This window comes from Podarcis filfolensis, assembly GCF_964270895.1.
Source record: "Podarcis filfolensis genome assembly, chromosome: 16".
In the NCBI taxonomy this organism is placed as follows: Eukaryota; Metazoa; Chordata; class Lepidosauria; order Squamata; family Lacertidae; genus Podarcis; species Podarcis filfolensis.
Genome location: NC_139620.1, coordinates 23,619,076 through 23,642,565, shown reverse-complemented (window position 1 = coordinate 23,642,565; position 23,490 = coordinate 23,619,076). Strand labels below are relative to the sequence as shown.

At 45.6% G+C, this 23,490-nt stretch overlaps 1 protein-coding gene across 14 annotated transcripts in view; it reads left to right on the top strand.

The window, feature by feature from the left end:
• The first annotated feature begins 1,128 nt into the window (after nt 1–1,128).
• GAL3ST1 (galactose-3-O-sulfotransferase 1) overlaps nt 1,129–23,490 on the top strand; it is a 29,544-nt gene continuing 7,182 nt past the window's right edge. Inside the window, exons 1-3 of one of the 14 annotated variants that reach the window (XM_083590353.1) lie at nt 1,129–1,320; nt 2,737–2,785; nt 4,273–4,352. In XM_083590353.1, coding sequence (XP_083446479.1) covers nt 4,302–4,352 — 51 coding nt within the window. In that variant the 5' untranslated portion in view covers nt 1,129–1,320; nt 2,737–2,785; nt 4,273–4,301. The other 13 variants (XM_083590351.1, XM_083590352.1, XM_083590346.1 and 10 more) reach the window with 13 other exon arrangements.

Genomic DNA, 23,490 nt, shown 5'->3' with positions numbered 1-23,490 from the left:
ACGGGACAGCTACGTATTCCTGCATTGCAGAGAGTTGGACTAGATGACTCACAGGGTCCCTTCAAACACTGAGATTCTGTGACCACGTTTATCCCATTGGTCCATCTAGCTCTGTATTGTCAATACTTGACTGGCAGGAATTCAGACAGACCCTACCTGGAGGTGCCGATAATTAAACCATGGACCTTCAGGCAAAGCAGGTCCTGTGTCCTTGAACTATGGCCCTCAATGTAGAAACAGTCCTGTTACTTGCTTTGTGTTGCTGCCACATTGATTCTTTTTTTGCAGAATCAGGATCCTGGCACCTTTGATAAGAGGGGAAAGAGGAGGAGCAAAACAAGGTGTTTCAACAGATAATTAATAGAACACAAGTGAGGCAAGTCCAGTTTAACAATGACAAGAATCTAGTTTTTAGCAGACGCAGTCAGATACGTGAGGCATGTCTTGCAAGGTGGCATGTGGCCAGATGGCAGCAAGGTGAAAGCCTACACCAATCTACTCCCCCCTGCAGTTAAAGGGGGGGCCCGATACTTCCATGCTTCCCATTCCCTTACTAAAGTGGAGAAAAGTTACACACAAGATACACTCTTGACAATTGCATTTGTGATATCAGAAGTTACTTCAATACACATTTGGTACTCGGGCAAGGGTCCAATCTGACCACAAGCTGTTGGAAGGGTGCGGCACCTCTGTGGCTTTTGCAGCTTTTGGGAGTATTTCTGTGTCATAATCATGTCCCTGTTTTCAATGGTGGCATGTTGGAGAATATGTAATAAACAGCATGTGCATGTATGTGGAGTCATGAGAGATCCTACTCCACAGCAATGCTAATCAATGCATTCATCAATCCAGAGTAAAACATGGGGGCGCAAATGCATACCCTCCAAAGTGTCCCGATTTTCCAGGGACAGTCCCGGAATTACAGAAGCCATCATGGTTTACGACTTAATTACAGAAGCCATCATGGTTTACGACTTTATCCTAGAATGATTTTCCTTTTTCCTCCTCTCCACATCTCGGAGAATAATTAAAAACGGTCTGTGTGTGTGTGTGTGTAGGTGCAAAAACAGAGTCCTGCTTATACTGTACTGACCAATAAAATACCTGTACCAAACTAAGGAAATGATGAAGCTGGCATATGAGGCCCTTGCTATAATTCTGAAGGAAAAATGTAACCAATCGGCTTTAAATTCTTGAATTGCCAGGCTTCAGCAGCCAGCCATTTTTAAGCGCTTGGAATGCCGATTCCTTTATTGTAAATTGAGCCCTACACTGCCTATTCAGAAGTAAATCCCACAGTATTGGCTCAAGGTGACCCATGTCACCCATGTATATGACGTCAATGTGTGTGGGAGATCAAACGCAGAAGAAGCTTCCTTATGTAGAATAGAACGTCCCTATTTTCATCTGATAAATGTTGGAGGGTATGTAAATACAAATGCGCAAATGGGGCAGAAGTGGTTGTGACCAGGCCTCAGATTGGAGTAGGCCGAGACAAGTGAAAGCTCTGGCTCTGATTCTAAGGCACGGCAGAGGCCAAATGGAATTTTGCAGCCATGGTCTCCTTAGGGCCTCAGAGTGGCTTTCTTTTTCTCTCTCTCTTTTTTCTTTTTCCATTTTCTATTTTACATAGACCAGCAAAATAAAAACATAAACATATAATCCCCTTTGACTTCCCTCCCCCCACATTGTGGATCTTAATATAATGATTTTCCCCTCTGCATCTCAGACTGGCTTTCTGAGGAGGAAAAAGAGCAAGGCCTGTTTGCAAACCAACTTTGGGGAGGCTTGCTTTCTCTCTCTCCATCCATCTTGCTTTTTCACGACTTTCTAGTCTCAAAGCTACAGTTAGGCACTGTTCAGAGTAATTATTATTATTATTATTATTATTATTATTATTATTAGTATTATTATTAATTTATTTAGCTTCTTGCCACCATCAGCTTTCTGTTCTCAAAGCTATAATATGACACAGTTTGGGGTTATTATTATTGTTATTACTACTACTACTGAGGGGAGGATTTATTTGTTTAGCTCCCCCGCCCCTCTAGCCTCAAAGCAACAATTTGGCACAGTTTGGGGTAATTATTATTTTGGAGGGGAGGAAATTTAGCTTTCCCCCTCCCTTTCTGGTCTCAAAGCTACGATTTGACACAGTTTGGGGTATTCTTCATCCCCATCATTAATTATATTGAGGACTGGGGTTGTACTCCTGCTGTTTATTATCTTCTGTTTTGTTTGTTTCTTGAGCCGCAGGAGCCAGTGAGTCCTAGTAGTGGTAGTGGGGTGTTGGGCGGGAGCTGAAAAAGGCAAGCTCAGTTTGGTGTGACCAGTGCTAAAATGGGAGAGTCGTGGTTGCTACGCCAGAAATTGACCCATGGCAGACTGTTTTTACTTTCCAACTAGCCCTAACTTAATCCATGCTGACGCCTCATCGGTTTAAATTATTTGGATCCATTCCATCTCAGTTCTGTTGTGGTTTTGGGCTAGAGGATAGCCTTGGTCACCCTGGTGAATTTCCGCAATCTGTAATATTATGAGGGAATAATTTTTAAGACCTAGTGATTGTGTGAAATTTCATAGACAGGGCTGTTTTTGTTCTTTCTACCAGGGGAAAAATAGTGATTATAAGCAGTTTCGAATATAAAATGAATTATACAACTGAGATACAACACCTGTGATGTCATGAAAGCCAAAATACTTCATATCTGATTGATCCCTTTCCATTTTTTGTAGCTCTCAGGAGGACAGGAGTGATTCAGGTGATTCAGTGATTGCTTTCAAGGTAATTGCTTCATTTGGTCCATTGTAGTGAAGGCAATAATTTATCTCCCTGAAATAGAGATGACAGCTTGGTTCGCCCTGGAATATGTTGTCCCAGAAAGCAGAAATATTGAAATATCAGGAGTTGAATTATGAAACATATCACCATCCTGTTCAGGTGGACTCCCTTATTCAGACCATTTTGTACTCCTGGCACCAAAAATGTAAGTTTCATCGCAAGAAAATGCTCAAGATGTCTCATGCAAAAAAATTTCATTGGCAGAACCTTGGTCCACCTGGATCCCAGTACTGCCAACAGTGGCTGGCAGTAGCTCTTTGGGGTTTTAAGAAAGGAGTTTTTGTCCCAAGACTTTTAGAATGTTGTATTATTTTATTGTTGTTAGCCGCCCTGAGCCTGGCTTCGGCTGGGGAGGGCGGGATATAAATAAAAAAAAATATTATTATTTATTATTCTGAGTAAATAAATATGGCATACATTTTCATTGTGAACTATTTTCATCATCTTTCATCATTACCTATTACTAGAGCTTTCATGTTGCCAGAACTTACAGAAAACTTGGGAGAAAGAATTGGAGGAAAGATCCACTGATTTGTCACTGGAATAAAACGTTGGGGAGAGGTGAAGAGATAAGGCCCAATCAAGTGTTTGATGAAATGCAGAAGGTTTCAAGCTGCATCCATGCTGCCTAGCACCTCATCCCCAGGGGTGAAACAGGGCTTGGGAACGAGATAGTGTCTTGCAACATGCCCAGAAATCTTCTTCTTCTTCTTCCTCCTCATCCTCTTTGGCGATAACTTGTAGCCGACTAAGATTGTCTTCCATAAACATGGTCTTAACGGTGAGTCCGTAAGTGACTGTGGAGGCCAATTCTGGATCCACACGTCCTTCCACACTGGGGACATAGGTTTCTGGGCAGGAGTTGATCACGGTGAGGGTTTGCCAAATGTGCCTTTCTCTTAGCTTGTTTTTTCTTTCATCCTGCGTTTGAGCAACTTCAAAGTCCATGACACCTTTGGTAAAGGCTGTTCTCCAAATGGAGTGCTCACACCCAGTGTTTCCCACTTGTCAGTGTTTAGACTACATTTTTAAAAAAATTGCCTTGAGTCTTTAAACCTCTTTTGTTGACCACCAGCATTACACTTTCCATTTTTAAGTTTGGAATAGAGTAGTTGCTTTGGAAGACAATAATCAATAATCCGAACAACATCACCAGTTCAGTGAAGTTTATGTTGAGGAATCATTGCTTCGACACTGGTGATCTTCCTTCCTTCCAGTACACTGGCATTGTTTGCCTGTCTTCCCAAGTGATGTGTACAATTTTTTGGAGACACTGTTGTTGGAATCTTTCAAGCAGTTGGAGATGGCTTTTGTAAGTGGTCCATGTTTCACAAGCATACAGTAAAGTTGGTAGTACAATAGCTTTGTAAACAAGCATTTTGGTTTCCCTATGAATGTTCTGGTCTTCAAACACTCTGCACTTCAGTCAGGAGAAAACTGCACTCTCAGAGCTCAGGTGATGCTGGATTTCGGCCTCAATCTCAGCCCTTGTGGAAAGATAACTGCCCAGGTAGGAGAAGTGATCAACACTTTCCAACGTTACACTACTGAGTTGGATTTGTGGCACTACAGAGAGGTTGTTTTGTGCTTGTTGGTGCAGCACTTGGGTTTTCTGGATGTTGAGCAATAGGCCAAGCTTTTCATAAGCATCTGCAAAGATATTTAGGATGTTTTGGAGGTCATCCTCTGAGTGTGCACACACTACATTGTTATCAGCATACTTAAACTCTATGACGGAAGTTATGGTAACCTTAATCTTTGTTTTCAGCCTACTCAGATTAAAGAGCTTTCCATCTGTTTGATATATGATTTCTACACCAGTGGGGAGTTTCCCTTCAACAAAGTGTAGGATCATGGCAATGAAAATAATAAATAGAGTTGGGGCAATAACACAACCCTGTTTAACACTTGATCCCACCATGAATGGTTCACTTTGAGAGCCATTGTTACCTGCGATTGTTGCTGTCATATTATCATGGAGGAGCCAAAGGATGTTCGCTAATTTATTTGGGCAGCTTTCAGAAGGACAGTCCACAGGGCATTATGATTTACAGTATCAAAGGCCTTAGTCAGGTCAATAAACACCATATACAGTGGTTGGTTTTGCTCTCTGCATTTTTCTTGAAGCTATCCAGTGGTGAAAGACATGTCCACTGCCCCCTAGAAGGGAGAACTGAAGGAAGAAAAAGGAGGCTACACATTCTTCTGGAAAGGTCTACCTGAATAAGAACTTGGAATACATGGAGTAGGCCGTGCTATCAAAAAACGATCTTGTGAAACTCTTGTCAGAAGTCCCTATCGACCCAGACATGCAAGGCACCACACACAGTATTGGGACAGGAGCAGCTGTGTGGGGAGAGAGAAAGAGGGGAAAGGGGAGGAGGTGTGGGAACAAATAAGGAGAAGGAAGGCACAGGCAGAAACCATTCACACATACTCAAGAAACTATTTCAGTTAGAAGGGGGGAGAAAGCAAGTAAAGAAGGTGAGCACACAGAGAAAGGAGGTAGAGGCAAGCAGCAACAGCAACACCTGTGGAACTTGCACTGCCTATGGCTCAGCACCATAGATGCGAGTCGCCAGGCTGTTCTTGCCCACAGGTCCTTCACCTCCACTGCTCAGGAACCATGTAGCCATTGGGAAAGTGGTGGGTGGGGAAGCCTGAAAAGGAAGCTGGCAGAGGGGAAACAAGGATCGCTGAAAGTCACTGAGCACGAGGGCAAATCCATCTCAGGGCTGGGTGCTGGAGTGACCACCTCTCCTCCAAACAAAAAAACCTGACACACGTTATACCTACAAAGGAATGCCCCTGTAGTTGGATCTGACCAAATGCTCATCTAGTTCAGGATCCTGATCTGATAGTGGACAGCCAGATGCTCCAATGCAGGGATGGAGAACCTCAGACCCAGGAGACAAATGTGGCCCCCCAGTCCTTCGAATCTGGCCCTCAGAGCTATCCCTAGGCCACACTCCATCTCCTCAGTTCACACCCCTCTTTTTTAACCTTTTTTTAAAAAATCCTTTATTGCAAACATGTAGATACATCCATTATACATTAATAAAATGAAAAGAAAAAGAAAATAAAAAAGGGAGGGGGAAGAAAACAGAAAAAGAATAAAAACAAAAAATGGATAACTAACTTCAAAAAACAAATATTTTCAAATTAACTTCTACATAGGGAGTACACGCCTTCTTTACACAGCTTTGGCTTGACTCGTTAATTCGAATCATGACTTCCCACTATCCATGAACGTACTTAGTACATCAATTTGCCCCTCAGATAACTGTATTTAGATGGTAAGTCTTGGAGAAACCGTCTGATTGTCAGTGGAATTCAACCTACGCTAAGACAAGTGATGCTCTGGAAGCCTTCTTTTTCCATGTAATTTATAAAGACATCCCATTCTCTCCTTAATCTTCCTTTTGAGTGATTTCTTATTAGGTCTGTTAATTTGGCAAGTTCTAGATATTCACTTAGTTTTGAGAGCCATTCCTTTGTTGGTATTGTATTAAATTTCCAATGTTTCGCTATCACAATCCTCTTTTATTTTCCTTTGGTATGTCCGTAGTTCACACCCCTCATTGGTCTGCTTTGCAACCTGAGTGATAGGAACATGGTTGACAATTGCGATTGGGTGTGAATGGGATTAGCCTTCTGAAGCTTTTCCTTTTGAGCACTTTCACTGACACAACTTCCAAACATAATGGAACATAGGAAGTTGCCTTGTATTGGGTGAGACCATTGGTCCATCTACTGACCATTTGTCTGGAAGCTGCTCCCCAGGGTTTTCAGACAGGAGACATTCCCAACCCTACCTGGAGATGCCAGGGATTGAAACCTTCTGTATGCAAAGCAGGGGCTCTACCACTGAACTACAGCCCTTCCCCTAATCCCATTAACCACGAAGGCTAGAAAATGAAGAGTGATAACTTTATGAATTGTTGTTGTTTAGTCGTTTAGTCGTGTCCGACTCTTCGTGACCCCATGGACCAGAGCACGCCAGGCACCTCTGTCCTCCACTACCTCCCGCAGTTTAGTCAAACTCATGCTGGTAACCTCGAAAACACTATCCAACCATCTCATCCTCTGTCGCCCCCTTCTCCTTGTGCCCTCCATCTTTCCCAGCATCAGTGTCTTCTCCAGGGAGTCTTCTCTTCTCATGAGGTGGCCAAAGTACAAACCTACAAAGTCAGTACTGAGTTCTGCAGAGAAATATGCTCTGTGAAGAATCACAAAAGCAATTGACTCTGTTTGCAGTGCTTTGTTTTGTTGGCACCCACATTTTTCAAGCCTGAGTTGGATTCTTTGCAGTCCACAAAACTGTTCCTTTCAGTCCAGCAGAACTCCTGACTGGCAGCAGATAGGAGCTGGCGGCCATCCAATCTGATCAAAAGTACAGAGCACTGAGATGGGGCCCTCCTCACTATGTCTTCTTAACGAAATGACACGTGGGCACCCGGCCTGTCCATAGAATTTCCCCCATTCCTTAGCTAGTCAGCAGTGGTGGGCGGGCTGTTCCTAGGCTTGCAGATTTGAGCCATTTAAACAGTGGCTGTCTCTCTGGCACGTCCTCTTTCTCTCAAGCCCTTTGCATTTTGTTTCATTTTACCATCAAGCGGTATATACATTTCATGAAATTAATTATGAAATAAATATAACATGAGAGTGTTAGAAAGGCAACAGTAAGAGGATCGCAAGGGCTTAAAGCTAGAGACCCGCAAGATTTGGCCCCAACAGCATTTAAAGCACTATGATGCCACTCTGAAAAATCATGGCTTCCCCAAAATTCAGAAGGGCAGAGGTCCCTTCATGGTAGGCAAACCCAGACCCTATCTAAGATTATACAAACTTCAAAGATTATACAAAGATTATACAAAGGGTGGCGCTGTGGGTAAAACCTCAGCGCCTAGGGCTTGCCGATCGCATGGTTGGCGGTTCGAATCCCCGCGGCGGGGTTAGCTCCCGTCTTTCGGTCCCAGCTCCTGCCCACCTAGCAGTTCGAAAGCACCCCTGAGTGCAAGTAGATAAATAGGTACCGCTTTATAGCGGGAAGGTGAATGGCGTTTCCGTGTGCTGCGCTGGTGCTGGCTCGCCAGAGCAGCTTTGTCACGCTGGCCACGTGACCTGGAAGTGTCTCCGGACAGCGCCGGCCCCCGGCCTCTTAAGTGAGATGGGCGCACAACCCTAGAGTCGGACACGACTGGCCCGTACGGGCAGGGGTACCTTTACCTTTACCTAAGATTATACAATAACCTCGTAATTACACAATAGTCATCATTAGAGTTGCATCAGAACAATCCAGGTGTTGCATTTCGGACAAATCTACTATTTCCTGTGCACGTACATGGGCAAATGTTTTGGAGGGCTCCAATATCTTATTTCAGAGCAACTTGTGTTTTCCTTGAAGTTCCATTGCGCATAAAAGAACTTGCACATCATTCTCTTGAAACGGAAGCATCTGTTGTTTTCCGTTTCCCTAAATGCTTCTCTTTGGAGCATACAGTGGCTCAAAAAGGTCCTGTTTCATGCTGATTGGGCGGCTGTAGGAGACAGGCATTCTGCCGCAAGAGGAATAATAATGTGTCTTTGACCCATGACCCCACCCCTGCAATTGTGGATCGCTACACCACTGGCGCCATCCCTTTAAAATAGTTGCTCTTGATTTCAGTCTGACAGGCTAAAGCCCAGGCTGGTGCCAACTGCACAATGCATCTCATTCTGCACATTAGAAGATGGGGTGATGTCTTTGGCAGTCCCAGTGGATGGGGGCAAGGCTCCACTGCCGCCATGTGGCCGGAAAGAGCACCCTCCTCTTTCAGCCCCCATCATCTTGCTCATTGAGAACAAAGGAGCCAGCGGGCTGCCTCTCCGGTGATCCCCGCTGCTCGTCTAACAGCAAAAGGAACCATTTGTTTCCGATGAACAAAACCACAGCTTCTTCATAGACTGAAGCCCTTGGGAAAGAGCTTCCTTGGCCCTGCTAAAGGGCTACATCCAGACCCGTTCATAAAATGTTGAAGTTAGAGGCAAGGCAGGCTGCAGTTTCAAAAAGAAATGTTGCGGCAGAATCAAAGTGATTAAGCCCAGCCCTAAGGCTAGTTTCCTAAATCATGCAGGGAAGGGAGAGACACTTTCAACTGTTCATCAGGCAATGGCTCTTTCCACCTGCCTTGCCTCAGCCTCCAACCCTAGCAGCTTTTCCCAGATCATGACTTTGAGAACAGCATCAGCAGCTTGGCAGAGAATATATATATATATATATATATATATATATATATATATATATATATATATGTGTGTGTGTGTGTGTGTGTGTGTGTGTGTGTGTGTATATATATATATATATATATATAAACACGGGTGACGCTGTGGGTTAAACCACAGAGCCTAGGACTTGCCGATCAGAAGGTCTGCGGTTCGAATCCCCGCAACGGGGTGAGCTCCTGTTGCTTGGTCTCAGCTCCTGCCCACCTAGCAGTTCGAAAGCACGTCAAAGTGCAAGTAGATAAATAGGTACCACTCTGGCGGGAAGGTAAACGGCGTTTCCGTGCGCTGCTCTGGTTCGCCAGAAGTTGCTTAGTCATGCTGGCCACATGACCTGGAAGCTGTACGCCGGCTCCCTCGGCCAATAAAGCGAGATGAGCGCCACAACCCCAGAGTCGGTCACGACTGGACCAAATGGTCAGGGATCCCTTTATGTTCTCAATTTGATCCTTTTACATGGCTTTTTATGTTTTGTGGTTTAGGGGAAACAGCCTTGTGGACCAGATTTGCCCCACAGGCTGGCGGTTCTCCTCTCCTTCTTTAATACCTTGTTTAAGTAGTACTGTTTTTATATGTACTGTTTGTTATTGCCAAAACAAAAAAAGGCCTCATAAAAAATTGCTGGATCTTTCTTTAAAGTCATCTAAGGTGAGGGCTGTTACTCTATAATATAAGAACAAGTTCCAGCAGTCAGCAGGTGAGGCCTTCAATAAGTCCACAAGTAGGATGCTTCACTCTATTTCCTGCCCCAACTAGTATACCATACCTGCCCCTACAGCCCCCAACAGTCAGTCAAAAATCTATGGCCACTGAACATGTTCCAGCTTGCATTGTGCTGTTTTGGGGGTCCCTAGCCCATCATAACTCCCCCCCCCCAATATTTTCTACGCTTCTGCAAATCTTAAGGTTTTCCCGAACCTGTAGATCCCACTTCTTTATATGTAGGGTGGTACCTTTGGCTTCCATAAAAAATGGTCCTCCAGAGTGATGGTATGCTCCTGTTTGTGCAAGCCTCACCTTTTTATTGAATGGGAGCAGAGCGGGGGCATATTTACTGAAACCTCAGCTGACACAGAAACCACTGCCAGTCCTCGCCCATAAACCAACATACAAACCTGGTGCAGTCTTGCCTTCTTTGCCACCTAATGTGAGTCTTGTGCTGGCCTCTGAGCCACAGATTTATTTTATTTTCCATGCTTTCAGCTGATCTGGCTATGGTAGGCTGAGCTGTGGAGAAGACTTGCTGGATTTTGCTGCTGTTAGCAGGAGAGCCAGGGAAAAGAAGGCAGTGATGGCAGGGACAATGTCTTTGTTGATACCAGCACTGCGGAGACGTACAAATGATGCTGTTGTTCTTGGAGCTGGCTTGGGAGCCCGTTGTGAAAGAATTCTCTGTGTTCCCTGATGTGGGAAGAGAGAGGCAAAGCTAGGAGAGTCAGCCTGGGTTGCAGCAGGAGCAGCAGCAGCGAGAGTTCATATCCAGAACTCTTGTCCTCCTAGGAGACAGTGGAAGGCTGCTACAAGCTTCCCAAAAGAGGAAGCTGGTCCTTGCAATGAGGTGAAGAGCCCTTGGCGGCAGTGGTGGTGGGCCTTCCTGAGGGTCCTCTCAGCTCCAGCAAAGACCCCCCTCTTTGGCCAAGGCTTGCCAACACCGGCAGAGGGTTTCTAGGATGCTGTAAGCAGATCTGCTAGCGGAGAGGCCATCCCATGTCGGAGAAGCATCCCAAAGTTTCCCTGGCAAACTCTGCTTTGGTGGTGGCAGGGCAAAGGAAGGTTTGCTGGAAGGTGCTTAAACTGAGGGAAAGGTGAAGTACAAAGCCAGGCTGTTTGTTATGCTGTGTTGCCGGCAACAGAGGGGCGAGTAAGGCAACGAGAAGAGGAGGGGCTGAGGAGATGGGAGATGGGATGGGAATTGGGCTGAAGGTGATGTCTAGTAATAGCTAGAGATTGTGTGCCGCAAACTGATGTGCATTTGTGAGTATTTCCATGTATTTGCATGATGTGAAGAAATTGCAATGTGTGTACCTGCTCTGAGAAACTCTTTCCTCTCTTATTATTCGGCATGTTCCATGCTTAACGGTGTGGGACTTAGCCCTGGTGAATCCTGGCTGAAATTGAATCTTTTGTGCACAGGTTTTGCATTTATTTATTTATTTCTTCCTCTACTTGCATTTTCCTGCCAGTTAGCAACCCAATAGTGCGCTTAGGTTAAAAAGAAAAAGTTTTAGACTGAATACCCAGAAGCCCAAACAGGAATCGGGAAAATGGAGTCAGACTGGTTTGGGGTTTGGGTGGTATGGGATGTGTTTCTATCCTTTTTCAGCCATGAAACACGACAGGTTACCTTTGAAGCATATTGCCATCTCTCATCAACCCAGTGGTGAATGTGCAATTAAATTTATATCGTGCAAGCTTTTGTTTACTTTGTTTAGTTCCAGTTTACTGCAACTAAAAGGGATCGTCTTTATTCTTGTCTTTCCAGGAGAAAGTGATGTAAAATAGTGGTTGTTTCTGGGGCAGTGAACATTGCTGTACGAGTGGCTGTGTTTTGCATGTTTAAGGGTGTCATATAATAATCATAATAATAATTAGTTATACCCCACCCATCTGGCTGGGTTTCCCTAGCCACTCTGGGCGGCTTCCAACAAAATATTAATATATATATATATATTTTTTAATAATTTTTTTATTAATTTTCCAACATATATCAAAACACAACACAACTGACAATACACAAACAAACAAACATACAAACACGTATAATTTCATAACCTCTTTTTCTTAAACCTTCAACGACTTCCCCATACCTCCCTTTTCTGCATCCCTGTTTTAAACTTTTCCAGCAACCCCTAATTTCAATTACTTATAATTCACTTTCTTTAATCCTTTTTCTCTTACCCAATTATTTGTCACTGCAATTCTGTTTTACATTACCCATAACATTTTAGCACTCATTAATTTTACAACAGTTCTTAAGATAAGTTTTGAATTTCTTCCAATCTTCTTCCACCGTCTCTTTTCCTTGGTCACGGATTCTGCCAGTCATCTCAGCCAGTCCCATATAGTCTATCACCTTAGTCTGCCACTCTTCCAGCGTGGGTAGTTCTTGCGTCTTCCAGTACTTTGCTAAAAGAACTCTTGCTGCTGTTGTAGCATACATAAAGAACGTCCTATCTTTCCTTGACACCAATTGGCCTACCATGCCCAGGAGAAAGGCCTCTGGTTTCTTATGAAAGGTACACTTAAGTACCTTCTTGATTTCATTATAGATCATTTCCCAGAAGGCCTTGATCCTTGGGCACGTCCACCAAAGGTGGTAGAAAGTACCTTCAGTTTCCTTACATTTCCAGCATTTATTATTGGGCGTATGATAAATTTTTGCAAGCTTGACTGGGGTCATGTACCACCTATAAATCATTTTCATAATGTTCTCTCTTAGGGCATTACATGCCGTAAATTTTATACCGGTAGTCCATAACTGTTCCCAGTCAGCAAACATAATGTCATGACCAATGTCTTGTGCCCATTTAATCATAGCTGATTTAACCATCTCATCCTGTGTATTCCATTTCAACAGCAAGTTATACATTCTTGACAAATTCTTAGTATTGGGTTCCAACAATTCAGTTCAAAATATTAAAATATAATAGTCCTTAAGATATTAAAAGCTTCCCTAACCAGGGCTGCCTTCAGATGTCTCCTAAAAGTCTAGTAGTTGTTTTTTCCTTTGACATCTGGTGGGAGGGTGTTCCACAGGGCGGGCGCCACTACCGAGAAGGCCCTCTGCCTGGTTCCCTGTAACTTCGCTTCTCGCAGTGAGAGAACCGCCAGAAGGTTATAGATTGGGGGGGGAATCCCCCTAAACCCTAGGAATGAATAAATGCTAGGATGTTTATTAATTGGGATATGGATTAAAACATAAACTGGAGAGCTGTGCCACCTAATGCAAACCAACCTGGCAGAGCTACAGCTATCAAGAGAACAATAAAGGCCATTAACAATACAAGGGAACTTCCTTCTTGCCCCCAGGTGTAAGAAGAGACTGGGGATTTGGGAGGTTGCCAGGGTAACTGCTTTGGGGGAGGGCAAAGCGTTTCTGGGAGAGAAGAGGAAGGGAGAGCCATCTTTGGGGAAAGCTGTTTCCGGTGCTGCCTCTAGAAATGACCATGCTATAAGATCTGCACTCCCTCCATGCAGACTGAAGGGAGGGATAAGGTGGATAAACCATATTTCTTAAGGCACGACAGTCTCTGCCGTGTCTTCTGTTCTCCAAAGGGGCACATGGGCTCTTGCCACCGCTTTGCAGAGAGAGGGGCAGGCACCTGGCTTTTGTAACAGATCCCATTGTACATGCAGTAGTTCTTTCTGACCCTCGCGGACAGCTACCATACTGTCATTGGGGCAAGAGGCAGGGACCGATTCTCACTTCTAGTAGAGAACTGCAAGTTCCTTGCATAAAAAGGGACCCCCAGAACTGCCTCAGTGGCTGGGTCACTGCAGGTTCAGTTCCTTCTGAAGCATATTACCGTATTTTTCGCCCCATAGGACACACTTTTTACCCTCCAAAAATGAAGGGGAAATGTGTGTGCGTCCTATGGGGCGAATGCAGGCTTTCACTGAAGCCTGGAGAGCGAGAGGGGTCGGTGCGCACCGACCCCTCTCGCTCTCCAGGCTTCGCGGACCTCTCCGCAAGCAGCGGGAGCGCTCCCGCTGCTTGCGGAGAGTTGCCTGCATGCTGAAGCCTGCCCTCGCTGAGCTCAGCGCGTCCAGGCTTCGCGGACCTCTCAGCAAGCAGCGGGAGCCAGCGCTGGGCTCCCACGGCTTGCAGAGAGCTGCCTGTTTGGGGGCTGGGGTCGGGGGAAGCTCGGGCCTCCCCCGCCGCAGCCCCGCACCTGGGGGGGAAATAATGCTTCTGAATGCTAATAGTTGGAAGCCACGGGAGGGGAGAGAACTCATGCTCAAGCCCTGCTTGCAAGCATCTAGTTGGCAAGAACACTGCAAGAACAGGATGCTGGACTAGATGGGCCACTGGCCTGATCCAGCAGGCTCTTCTTATGTTCATACTGGGGTTTTTTAAGGAGAAAATCAAAAAGAATTTTGAAAGGGGGGTTAATTTTTTAATAATAATAATAATATTAATAAATAAGTGATTAATAATAGAAAGTGTGTGAAAAATGAATAAAAAATGAAAACTAATGGTATTAACGAAAAAGGGGGTTGTGTATGTAAGTAAAATAATGTATTGGTGGTAATTTTGACTCACGGGCAGTTTTTATTTCACTACGGGGGCTGGATGCTGGGTCCCTGGGTTAGGACTAAGGTGGCAGTCCCAGGGAGCGGCCTTCGGTGGTTCAGGCCTCCTGCATGGACACCATTACAGTTATTCAAAGAAAAAGAAAATAATAATAATAATTTTTTTTCCGGCAAGGGAGGTCCCACGCTGCATTTGTTTTTCCCTGGGGTGGTCTACAGTGCACGGTTCCCTCCAGGCCCCGGCCTGCTCTTTTTGCGGTAGCAGCCGGGGACGTAAGCTCAGGATTGGGCCAGGGCTAAGCTATGCAATTCCTCATGGCCTCCCTGGCCCTCCTGGTACCCCCCTACCTCTCTCCCTTGGTAGTGGCTGCAGTGGCAAGCTGGTGCTCCTTTTTGCTTTTTGTTTTCTGTTCAGCTGGGCTGTTGGTAGGGTGCTCCCGGTCCCGGTGGGGTCAAGGCTGCTGGGGGGGGGGCTAGGGGCTCCGTGTGGCCTCCCTGATTGTCACGTTGGGCACTCCTGGTCCCCCCCCCCATCACGGCAGTGGTGGTGGTGGCAGCAGCGGTGTTGCCGGTGCAGGGAATAGCCAGGCAGCGCAGTTGGTGCTGGCGGTCCTCAGGAGCTCCACACGGCCATGATGCTCACCATCTTTCCTTGCCAGAAGTCTTATGTTCATATTGTTATGAATTTGTGTGAGCCTTGACTCTCGTAAATTCCTGGGTCTAGTGGGTGATGGAGTTTAATTGATGAAAAAAGGGTAAGGACCCCTGACAGTTGAGTCCAATCGCGAATGACTCTGGGGCTGCGGTGCTCATCTCTCTTTACTGGCCGAGGGAGCCGACGTTTGTCCGCAGACAGTTTTTCCGGGTCATGTGGCCAGCGTGACTAAGCCGCCTCTGGCGAAACCAGAGCAGCGCACAGAAATGCCATTTACCTTCCTGCCGGAGCAGTAACAATTTATCTTGCACTTTGACATGCTTTCGAACTGCTAGGTTGGCAGGAGATGAGTGAAGTTCCACCCTGAGTTTTGAAATAGTGTGAAGACAGTGCCTGAGTTTTTGTTAGGAGGAAGTTTTAGCATTTCAGTTAGATGTGGTGTAACTGAGGGGGGAAGCGTGTCAGTCTGCAAGTGGTAGCAAGCTGGGGGTGGTCAGAGTATGATGTGGGCTGATTGTTTGAATTAGAGGCAGCAGCAATGGGAGAAACAGGAGCCTCCTGGGGTGTGAATGCTATGGACCCCTCCTTCGTGGCTCAAGTTGTATAAATAAACTATATATCATAAAGATGGTGGTGGGGTACACATTTTTATTCTTATTTATTTATGATTATTGCTTTGTCAAAATAAAATCTATTTAAAAAATAAAGTAACACTAAAATGGCATTAGCATGGAGGCAACCCTCTGGTCATTATCTATGATAGTGTGTGATAAACTCCTACCTTTTAGGGTTACCAGAATGTAGGGGTGGCTGAATCTGACACTTCTGGATTCACTGTTTCTTGTTTTTCCAGTTCTCTACGGTTCCACATCAGTTTGAAAATTTTGTAAAATAAGTCCTCCTGAACATTCATCAGAATTCTGGCGCAAATTTCTCTTCTTATACACATTTTTATATGCATTTTTGCTTAATATACACATTTTGGCAAAGCAATTTCCCCATGTATCTTGCATTTTTTGTGTGCTTTTTCACTAACGCATTCATTTCTATGCATAGTTTACCCTGCATTGTTGTACACATCTCCTGGCTAGAGAACTGCATTGCAAAATTGTGTGAATTTTCAAGGCTGCGTTTTGGTTTGTGTGGTGTTTTGGAAAGTGAGAGCTATATAGGTTCATCTTTAAATGCTAACTGAATCTCATTTGTCCCCCATCCGTACCAAAATGTAACTTTTTCCCTCAATTATACACCGCAGAAGGAAACCAGAGCACAGAAACTAAACGGGAAGGTATTCAGTGACTAAAGAACAATTTAAAGTGAGATAAGAGCATTTTTTAACCATGTTGATTTCATTACAAGCGATCAAAGTATGACATGGAATACAGAGAAAGGAAATCAACCCACATGGGCCTTTGATTGATTAAATGCGGGGAGGGGGGAGACCCCACAGTCTCCACTGTGCCTCATTTCAAAAGGAAACATGAACCCTGGGTAAGTGTCTGGACCCCTGGCATCTTGCACCACCCGAAGACTGGGGTGATGTCAGTGGCGTAGCGTGGGGGGCGGGCCGCAGCCCTGGGTGCATTTTTTGGAGGGGGTGCGATCAGCTGCCCCCATGACAGGATCCTTCATTGCCGAGAAAGCTTCCTCACACCCAGCTGCAGCTCCACTCCCGGGTCAGGTCTGACCCAGGGGTGGAGTGGAGGAGAGATGGTGGCAACGTTGCCACCCCTCTCCTCCACTGGGCTGCGGTGTACAAGTGCACCCACATCCCGCTTTGTGATGAGAGCCTCGGTGGGCTCCCTCTGCCCCCTGCCCCCCTCCATGCGCACACTCCATGCGCCCACCCCAGGCAGTGGTACCTTATGATCTGCCATGAACTAATATATGAAGAAAGGCAGCCAAACTGGAGGTGCCACAAAGCTCTAGGTCAGGGGTCAGCAAACGTTTTCAGCAGGGGGGCAGTCCACTGTCTCTCAGACCTTGCGGGGGGGCTGGACTATTTTTTGGGGGGGGGAATGAACAAATTCCTATGGCCCAAAAATAACCCAGAGGTGCATTTTAAATAAAAGGACACATTCTACTCATGTAAAAACACGCTGATTCCTGGACCGTCTGTGGGCCAGATTTAGAAGGCAATTGGGCCTGATCTGGCCCCCGGGCCTTAGTTTGCCTACCCATGCTCTAGGTGGTCTCCTGTGTGCCAAACCAGGCAGTGTCTGGACCTCCCTCCTCTGCCCGTCAACCTCTCTCTCTGTCTTTCTTTCCCCTCCAGTTTGTATCAGGTTCCCAGTTCTTTCTGTGGATCAGCCTCCAAGGGAAAGGTCAACATAAAGACACTGGGATGCAGTGTTGAATATCAAGAAAGAATAAGGGAGTCTTGTTACCCAGTTCAGGATCTATTTACAATTTCCATTCATTATTCATTGAGATGAGAATATCAGCTACATAATGCAGCCAGCTAGCACCATGCATCTATCCCTCAACCCTAGCTTCTCTCATATGCATGCCATACATTTCAAGTACACCCCAGGAACAGTAGTTTATTAAGGGAGCTGTAGCTCTGTAAGGGATAAACTACAGTTCTCTGGATTATTGGGGAGGGGGTAGAAGATGTGCTTTATGTGTACTTTTAATGTATAGTGTGCCCACAACTTCAGACTGATATGGAGAGGGTGCTGTTGGAAGTAAGCCCATTCTTGGGAGTTTGTATATGCACAGTAACATTCCAAATTCGGATGCTGTTCAATAAATTTGCACACAGCTCATATGTCAAATCTGAATGCTTTTGAGTCACTGAAGAATTTGCAATTATTTTGGCAGGAAATACCGTATTTTTTGCTCTATCAGACTCACTTTTTCCCTCCTAAAAAGTAAAGGGAAATGTGTGTGCTTCTTATGGAGCGAATGCAGGCTGCGCAGCTATCCCAGAAGCCAGAAGAGCAAGAGGGATTGCTGCTTTCACTGCGCAGCGATTCCTCTTGCTGTTCTGGCTTCTGAGATTCAGAATATTTTTTAATTGTTTTCCTCCTCCAAAAATTAGGTGCGTCTTGTTGTCTGGTACATCTTAATAGAGCAAAAAATACGGTAATTATTATTAATTATACCCTGCCCATCTGGCTGGGTTTCTTCAGCTGCTCTGGGCGGCTCCCAACAGAATATTAAAAACACGATAAAACATCGAACATCAAAAACCTCCCTAGACCTCCCTAAACCTTGCCTTCAGATGTCTTCTAAAAGTCAGTTGTTTATTTCCTTGACATCTGATGGGAGGGCACCACTACCAAGAAGGGCAATTGATGGGTTGCAGCCTTAGCAAGAAGTTTAGTTTGATTGTGAGAGAAATTTTATTCTTTTCACATTAAAAGGAGAATTTGCACTTGTCACAGGGAGGGAACCACCAGAAGGCCCTTAGTGCTGGACCTCAGTGAACTTGGGACCTTCCACATAAGGATAAACAAGAGATTATAATTTCTGGAGCTGTAAGGGTTTTTGGATTACTGTAAAAGTCTCTGAGTTTGTATAATCCCACTGTTTACACTTAGCAAATGATTTGGCTGCTGTGCAGAAGGAAGGCTGTTGAGCTATTGGGACTATAATAGACTCTTATTATGTTCTTAACTTGGTCATTGGCATTGGCTATGTACACACAGTTGAAGTACATCCCCCCCCGAACCCTGGGAGTTGTAGTTTAAAGGCATTGGGAATTGTAACTCCGTGAGGTGTAAACTACAGTTTCCAGAATTGGGGGAGGGGCTTTAAATGCTTGGGTCCTGCTTGTGGGCTTGCCGCTGGTTGGCTACTGCAAAAACTAGAATAGATGCTGGACTAGAATAATAGAATTGTAGAGTTGGATGGGACCATGAGGGTAATCTAGTCCAACTCCCTGCAGTGCAGGAAACTTTTTGCCTAGCATGGGGTTCAAACCCACAGCCCTGAGTCTCCTACTGTATATGGGCCTCCTTTGACTCCACTCAGCAGCATTCTTAAATTCTAGACATTTACACTAAAATGCTGACAAATTGTCATGAGGATTTTTTTTTTTACAAAAATTAAATGCAGATTGCTGTAGAAAGGTGGAGAACTGAATGTCAGGCTGGAAAAATGAGAACCCAGTTTACCGAAATGAACAGTTCTCTCTGTTCTTAGCTGCCATTCTGCATATGCCCTAGAACCCTTTGACTCCTTTTTTACATGACCGGGCCAATAATTGGGGCTCTTGCCAGCATAATGGAGAAAAAAAGCATTGGCTTCAGCTGGATACCTTCACTTTCAGGGCAGCTCCAGGTGCATGTTAATGCCTAAACGGAAACCTAATCAGTTGCCAGCTGCTATCCCACAAGCACACGCTGCCGCCCCCACTCCAATTTGGTTGTTAACTGGACCTCATATGATAAAAGCCTTTTTCCAGCTGGCAGCACCCGACCGTCGAACAGAGGTCGCAATATATTTGCTAGCCTCTAGCAAAGTGCCACTAAATGCTTTTACCCTTGAACTGGACTTGTAGCAAAAGATCAGGCTTTTTGCAACCAGGAAAGTGACATGAGAATGGACTGGGAAACGGGGGGGCGGGTGACACTTGCTGTGATGCTGCATCGTTTAACCTCCCCTCCAACAGATTAGAATGGAAGCCCATGAAATAGCCAACGTAGGGCTTGCCCACACTTGCCTTTCCCCCACGATTTCCAAGAATGTACAGCTCCATAACCAAGTGTTCTTTTCTTCACCCCTGGAAACCATTCCTTTACTGCTGAATCAGAGCAAACAGCAATCCAAGAGAAACCAAATGGCTAATTATTCCACTTCAGCTTTTAAGAGCGTGTTTTTCTGGGGAAAGCTCCGGGGCGGAACAAAGAGCGCTCCAGCACAGAGCTTTAAATCACAGACTTGTGCCTAGTGTAAGGCAGAAGGTAAGTGTGGATATGTGTGTAGTCTTATCTCTCTGGATGAATGTGCTCTCTTTCCCCCTCTAGTTTCAGAAATGTCAGAAATCTCTCATCTGACCTTTTCTGTCTCAGCTGGATAACTTTGCTGGTGGGTGCTTTTGTGTCGCCATCTCTCGCAGGCTCCTACTCTCTAGCTGGAAAAGGTGAAATAAGTAACAAAGAGATCTTTTCTCCCTCACTCTCCCTGGACTTTCCGAGGACACCAAGGCAAACAAAAAGCTCTGTCCTCCTTAGATTGTCTCTCTCAAAAAGCCGATAATAATTAGCTGGTGGATTGATTTTATTTACATGCATGATGCTGGTTTAGATTGTCTTCCTTGTCGGGTTTTGTTTTGATGTATAGATTTTGATCATTTTATTGTAATCATTTATTTGTCTTATATATTTATCTATTCTTTAATGATGTGGGGGAATTAAAATGTATTTTTGAAGAAAAGATGAGGGCTGAAAAATGGAATGTAGGAAGGTGCCTTATACCATGTCGGCATATTGAACACCCCCCCAAGGAGTCCTGGGAACTGGAATGTATCCCTCACAGATCTATAATTCCCGGCACCTTTAACAAACTACAATTACCAATATTATGGAGGGGGGGTGTAATGGTTCTAGGGGTTGCTCGTGCGTAAGTTGTCGCCACTCCTGGCTGGGTTACCTGGGTGAACCCTTTCTGTCCGGACAGCCACCGATCCGTGGCTGTCTCAATCGCTGGCAGAATCCGTCAGTGGGCGTTTCTTAACTTCTTCCAGCAAAGAAGTTCTTTGACGCCTAGTCTCCTCCTACTCTCCCTGTGCGGAAGTCTTCTGCGCAGGGAGGGTGTGGGCAGCGGAGGACCCGTGCTCTCCCCGCTGGTCTCCGGCGAGGAGTCCTGGAGCCCCCTCGCCGATTCCCCCATCTGCCCCTCTTCTCCACTGGTGCTACGTTGATTTCCTTCCCCAGCAGATGGGCTGCCTCTCTCCCTACTGGGACCCTCTCCGGCATTCCTCTGGAGCCTTCCCTCCGCCTCTGGCTCCGATGGCAGTTCCCTGACAGGGGGATATATGCTTTAAATGTATGGCATACACACAGGCTCAGTGCCTCTCTATGCTGACTGGCAGTGGCTATCCATGGCTTCAGGCAGGGGGCATTTCCAGCCCGACATGAAGCTGCTGGGGATTGATCTACAGCCCTTGCTCTAAAAATAAAGTAAGATCCTAGTCCTCATGCTTCTGAATAAAGAGCTGATTTAATAGGGACATAGGAAGTTGCCTTCTACTGAATCAGACCAGGGAGCTCATTATTGCCTACCCTGACAGGCAGCAGTTCTCCAGGGTTTCATTCTCTTTCCGCCCTACCTAGAGATGCTGTTGGGGATTGGATTTTTGGACCTTCTGCATGCAAAGCAGATGCTCTACCACTGAGCTGCAACCCTCCTTTGGGCCATTTGGTGGTTGTGCAAGGGGTTGAGTCTCTAGCATTTGAGCCAAGTGCCCTGTCATCACCTTCAAGAGTTTTGGGGTAGCAAGACTAGACCTCCATCTAAGATATCCTTTTGAGAGCCGAGCTGGTGAAATAGACCACAAACTCCAAATAGAAACTGCATATAAAAAGTGTTCCATGCAGAAGTTCCTTCCATTACCCCAGCCTTTGCCACCCTGGTGCCCTCCAGATGTTTTGGGTGGGGAGGGTGAAAGGACTCAGACCGCTTTGGCAGTCTCTTTGTCAATGAGGGCAAGGGCAGAGGCAGTCACTGAAACAGTGGGGAATCAAACAGGAACAGTGAACTTCACTCAGCCCAGAACCCCAGAACAGAGAGGGAAGATTGTGTGTGTATGACAGCCTCAACCTATGATGGCTACCTACTCATGGCAAATGAGCTGCCGGACACCTACCCACCACATGCAAGAACTAATATTTGCCTTGCTATGACTCAGTCAACATTAAGGAAGCCAGCCTTCGCCAACCTGGTGTTCTCCAGATGTGTTGAACTACAGCTCCCATCAGTCCCCCCTCCAGCCAACATGGCTGTATGAAGCTAAGGCTGATGGGAGCTGACAGAAGTTGTAGTCCCCAAAGTTAGACTCGGCTAGAAGGCATATTCTAGACTAGAGTATAACTGGTTAACTGCTTTAGCTGCTTTAACCTCGGTGGACTACAGCAACACCTTATACGTGGGGTTACCTTGTTTAATAATCACTTGATTGGATTGCCTGGGGAGCCTGGCCAGTTTTTGTAATGATAAATACTTAGTTCCTGAGCCAAGTCACAGGCTCACACCCTATTAATATCTTAAATGTGCCTTTAAGACAGAATTTGTGAAGGAAAATACAATGGGGAGGCTTTTCCATTTTCCTTTGACCTTGCAGAGAAAACATTTGGTCAGTTTGGGAATCAAAAATGGTTTCAGGTCGGTCTTCCTGTGCTGATCTATGTATGTGCTTGGTTGGTACACTTATGAACATTTAACATATATCTAAGACCTCAAAATTCCTATCACACCTGCCCTTATTTAGACATTTTAAATTGCCCGCCCTGGAGTCCAAGACCACCCCCAGAAACCTCATACATAGATCACAGAAGGGGTGTAGCCCAAGACTACCCCCCAGATACATCATACCTACATCACAGAAAAGGCGGTCTACAACAGAGATTTGAATGTTGTTGTTTTTCCTGTCTGCCAGGTTATCTGATAATGCCTTATCTGATTGCCTTTCCTGGTAGTCTGGCCATTCCTTTGATATTGTGCTTACCCCATTCCTGAGACAATGGGAAGGTTCCCTCACCCTCTCCCTCCTTGCAGAGAAACACTTGGTCAGTTTGGGAGTCAAAATGGTTTCAGGGCGGTCTTCCTGTGCTGTTCCAGACATGTGGTCCACATATCTATGTACGTGCTTGGTTGGTACATTTATGAACATTTATTATATACATAAGACCTTAATTTTTTTTATTACACCCCCATGCAAACTGAAGGTGTCATATGTGAATAAATCACATTTCTTAAAGCTACAACAGTCTCTGCCAAAGAAGCACAAACCCTGGGTGAGTGCCTGGAATCCCATGTACTCTTGCTTGGCAGAGTGGGGAAGGCACCCAACTGTATCTTTAGTTCCCAGGCAAATAATAATAATTCTCTTCCCCCAGGCCTTTGGCTAATTAACAGCTTAAGGCCCTTTAAACTGGCAGGGGGTAAAAAATAAACACACGGAGGGCAGCAGGTTGAAGAAGGCTGGTTGGATACCCAGAGCTCCTTCAATCAGACCTTCCTGGCTGCCAGCCAGGGAGCAACCCATTTGCACTCTCTCCCAAAACTCTGCCTGCCTGCCGTGCCCATTGCCAGCTCTGCCACTGCAAGGCCCCAGGAAGTATGTCTCCTTGGCCTGACACAGAGGACAATGCTGCTGCATTGCAGACACTCACACACCGGGTGCTCAGGCATTCTCTCAGTCTCAGAAAGGACCAGGCATTTGCTCCATCCAGCCACTGAAGCTCCTGGAGCAACTCTGAGGTCTGATTTCAGCAGACTCCTCCTGCGGACAGCAGGCAGGTGCCGTAGC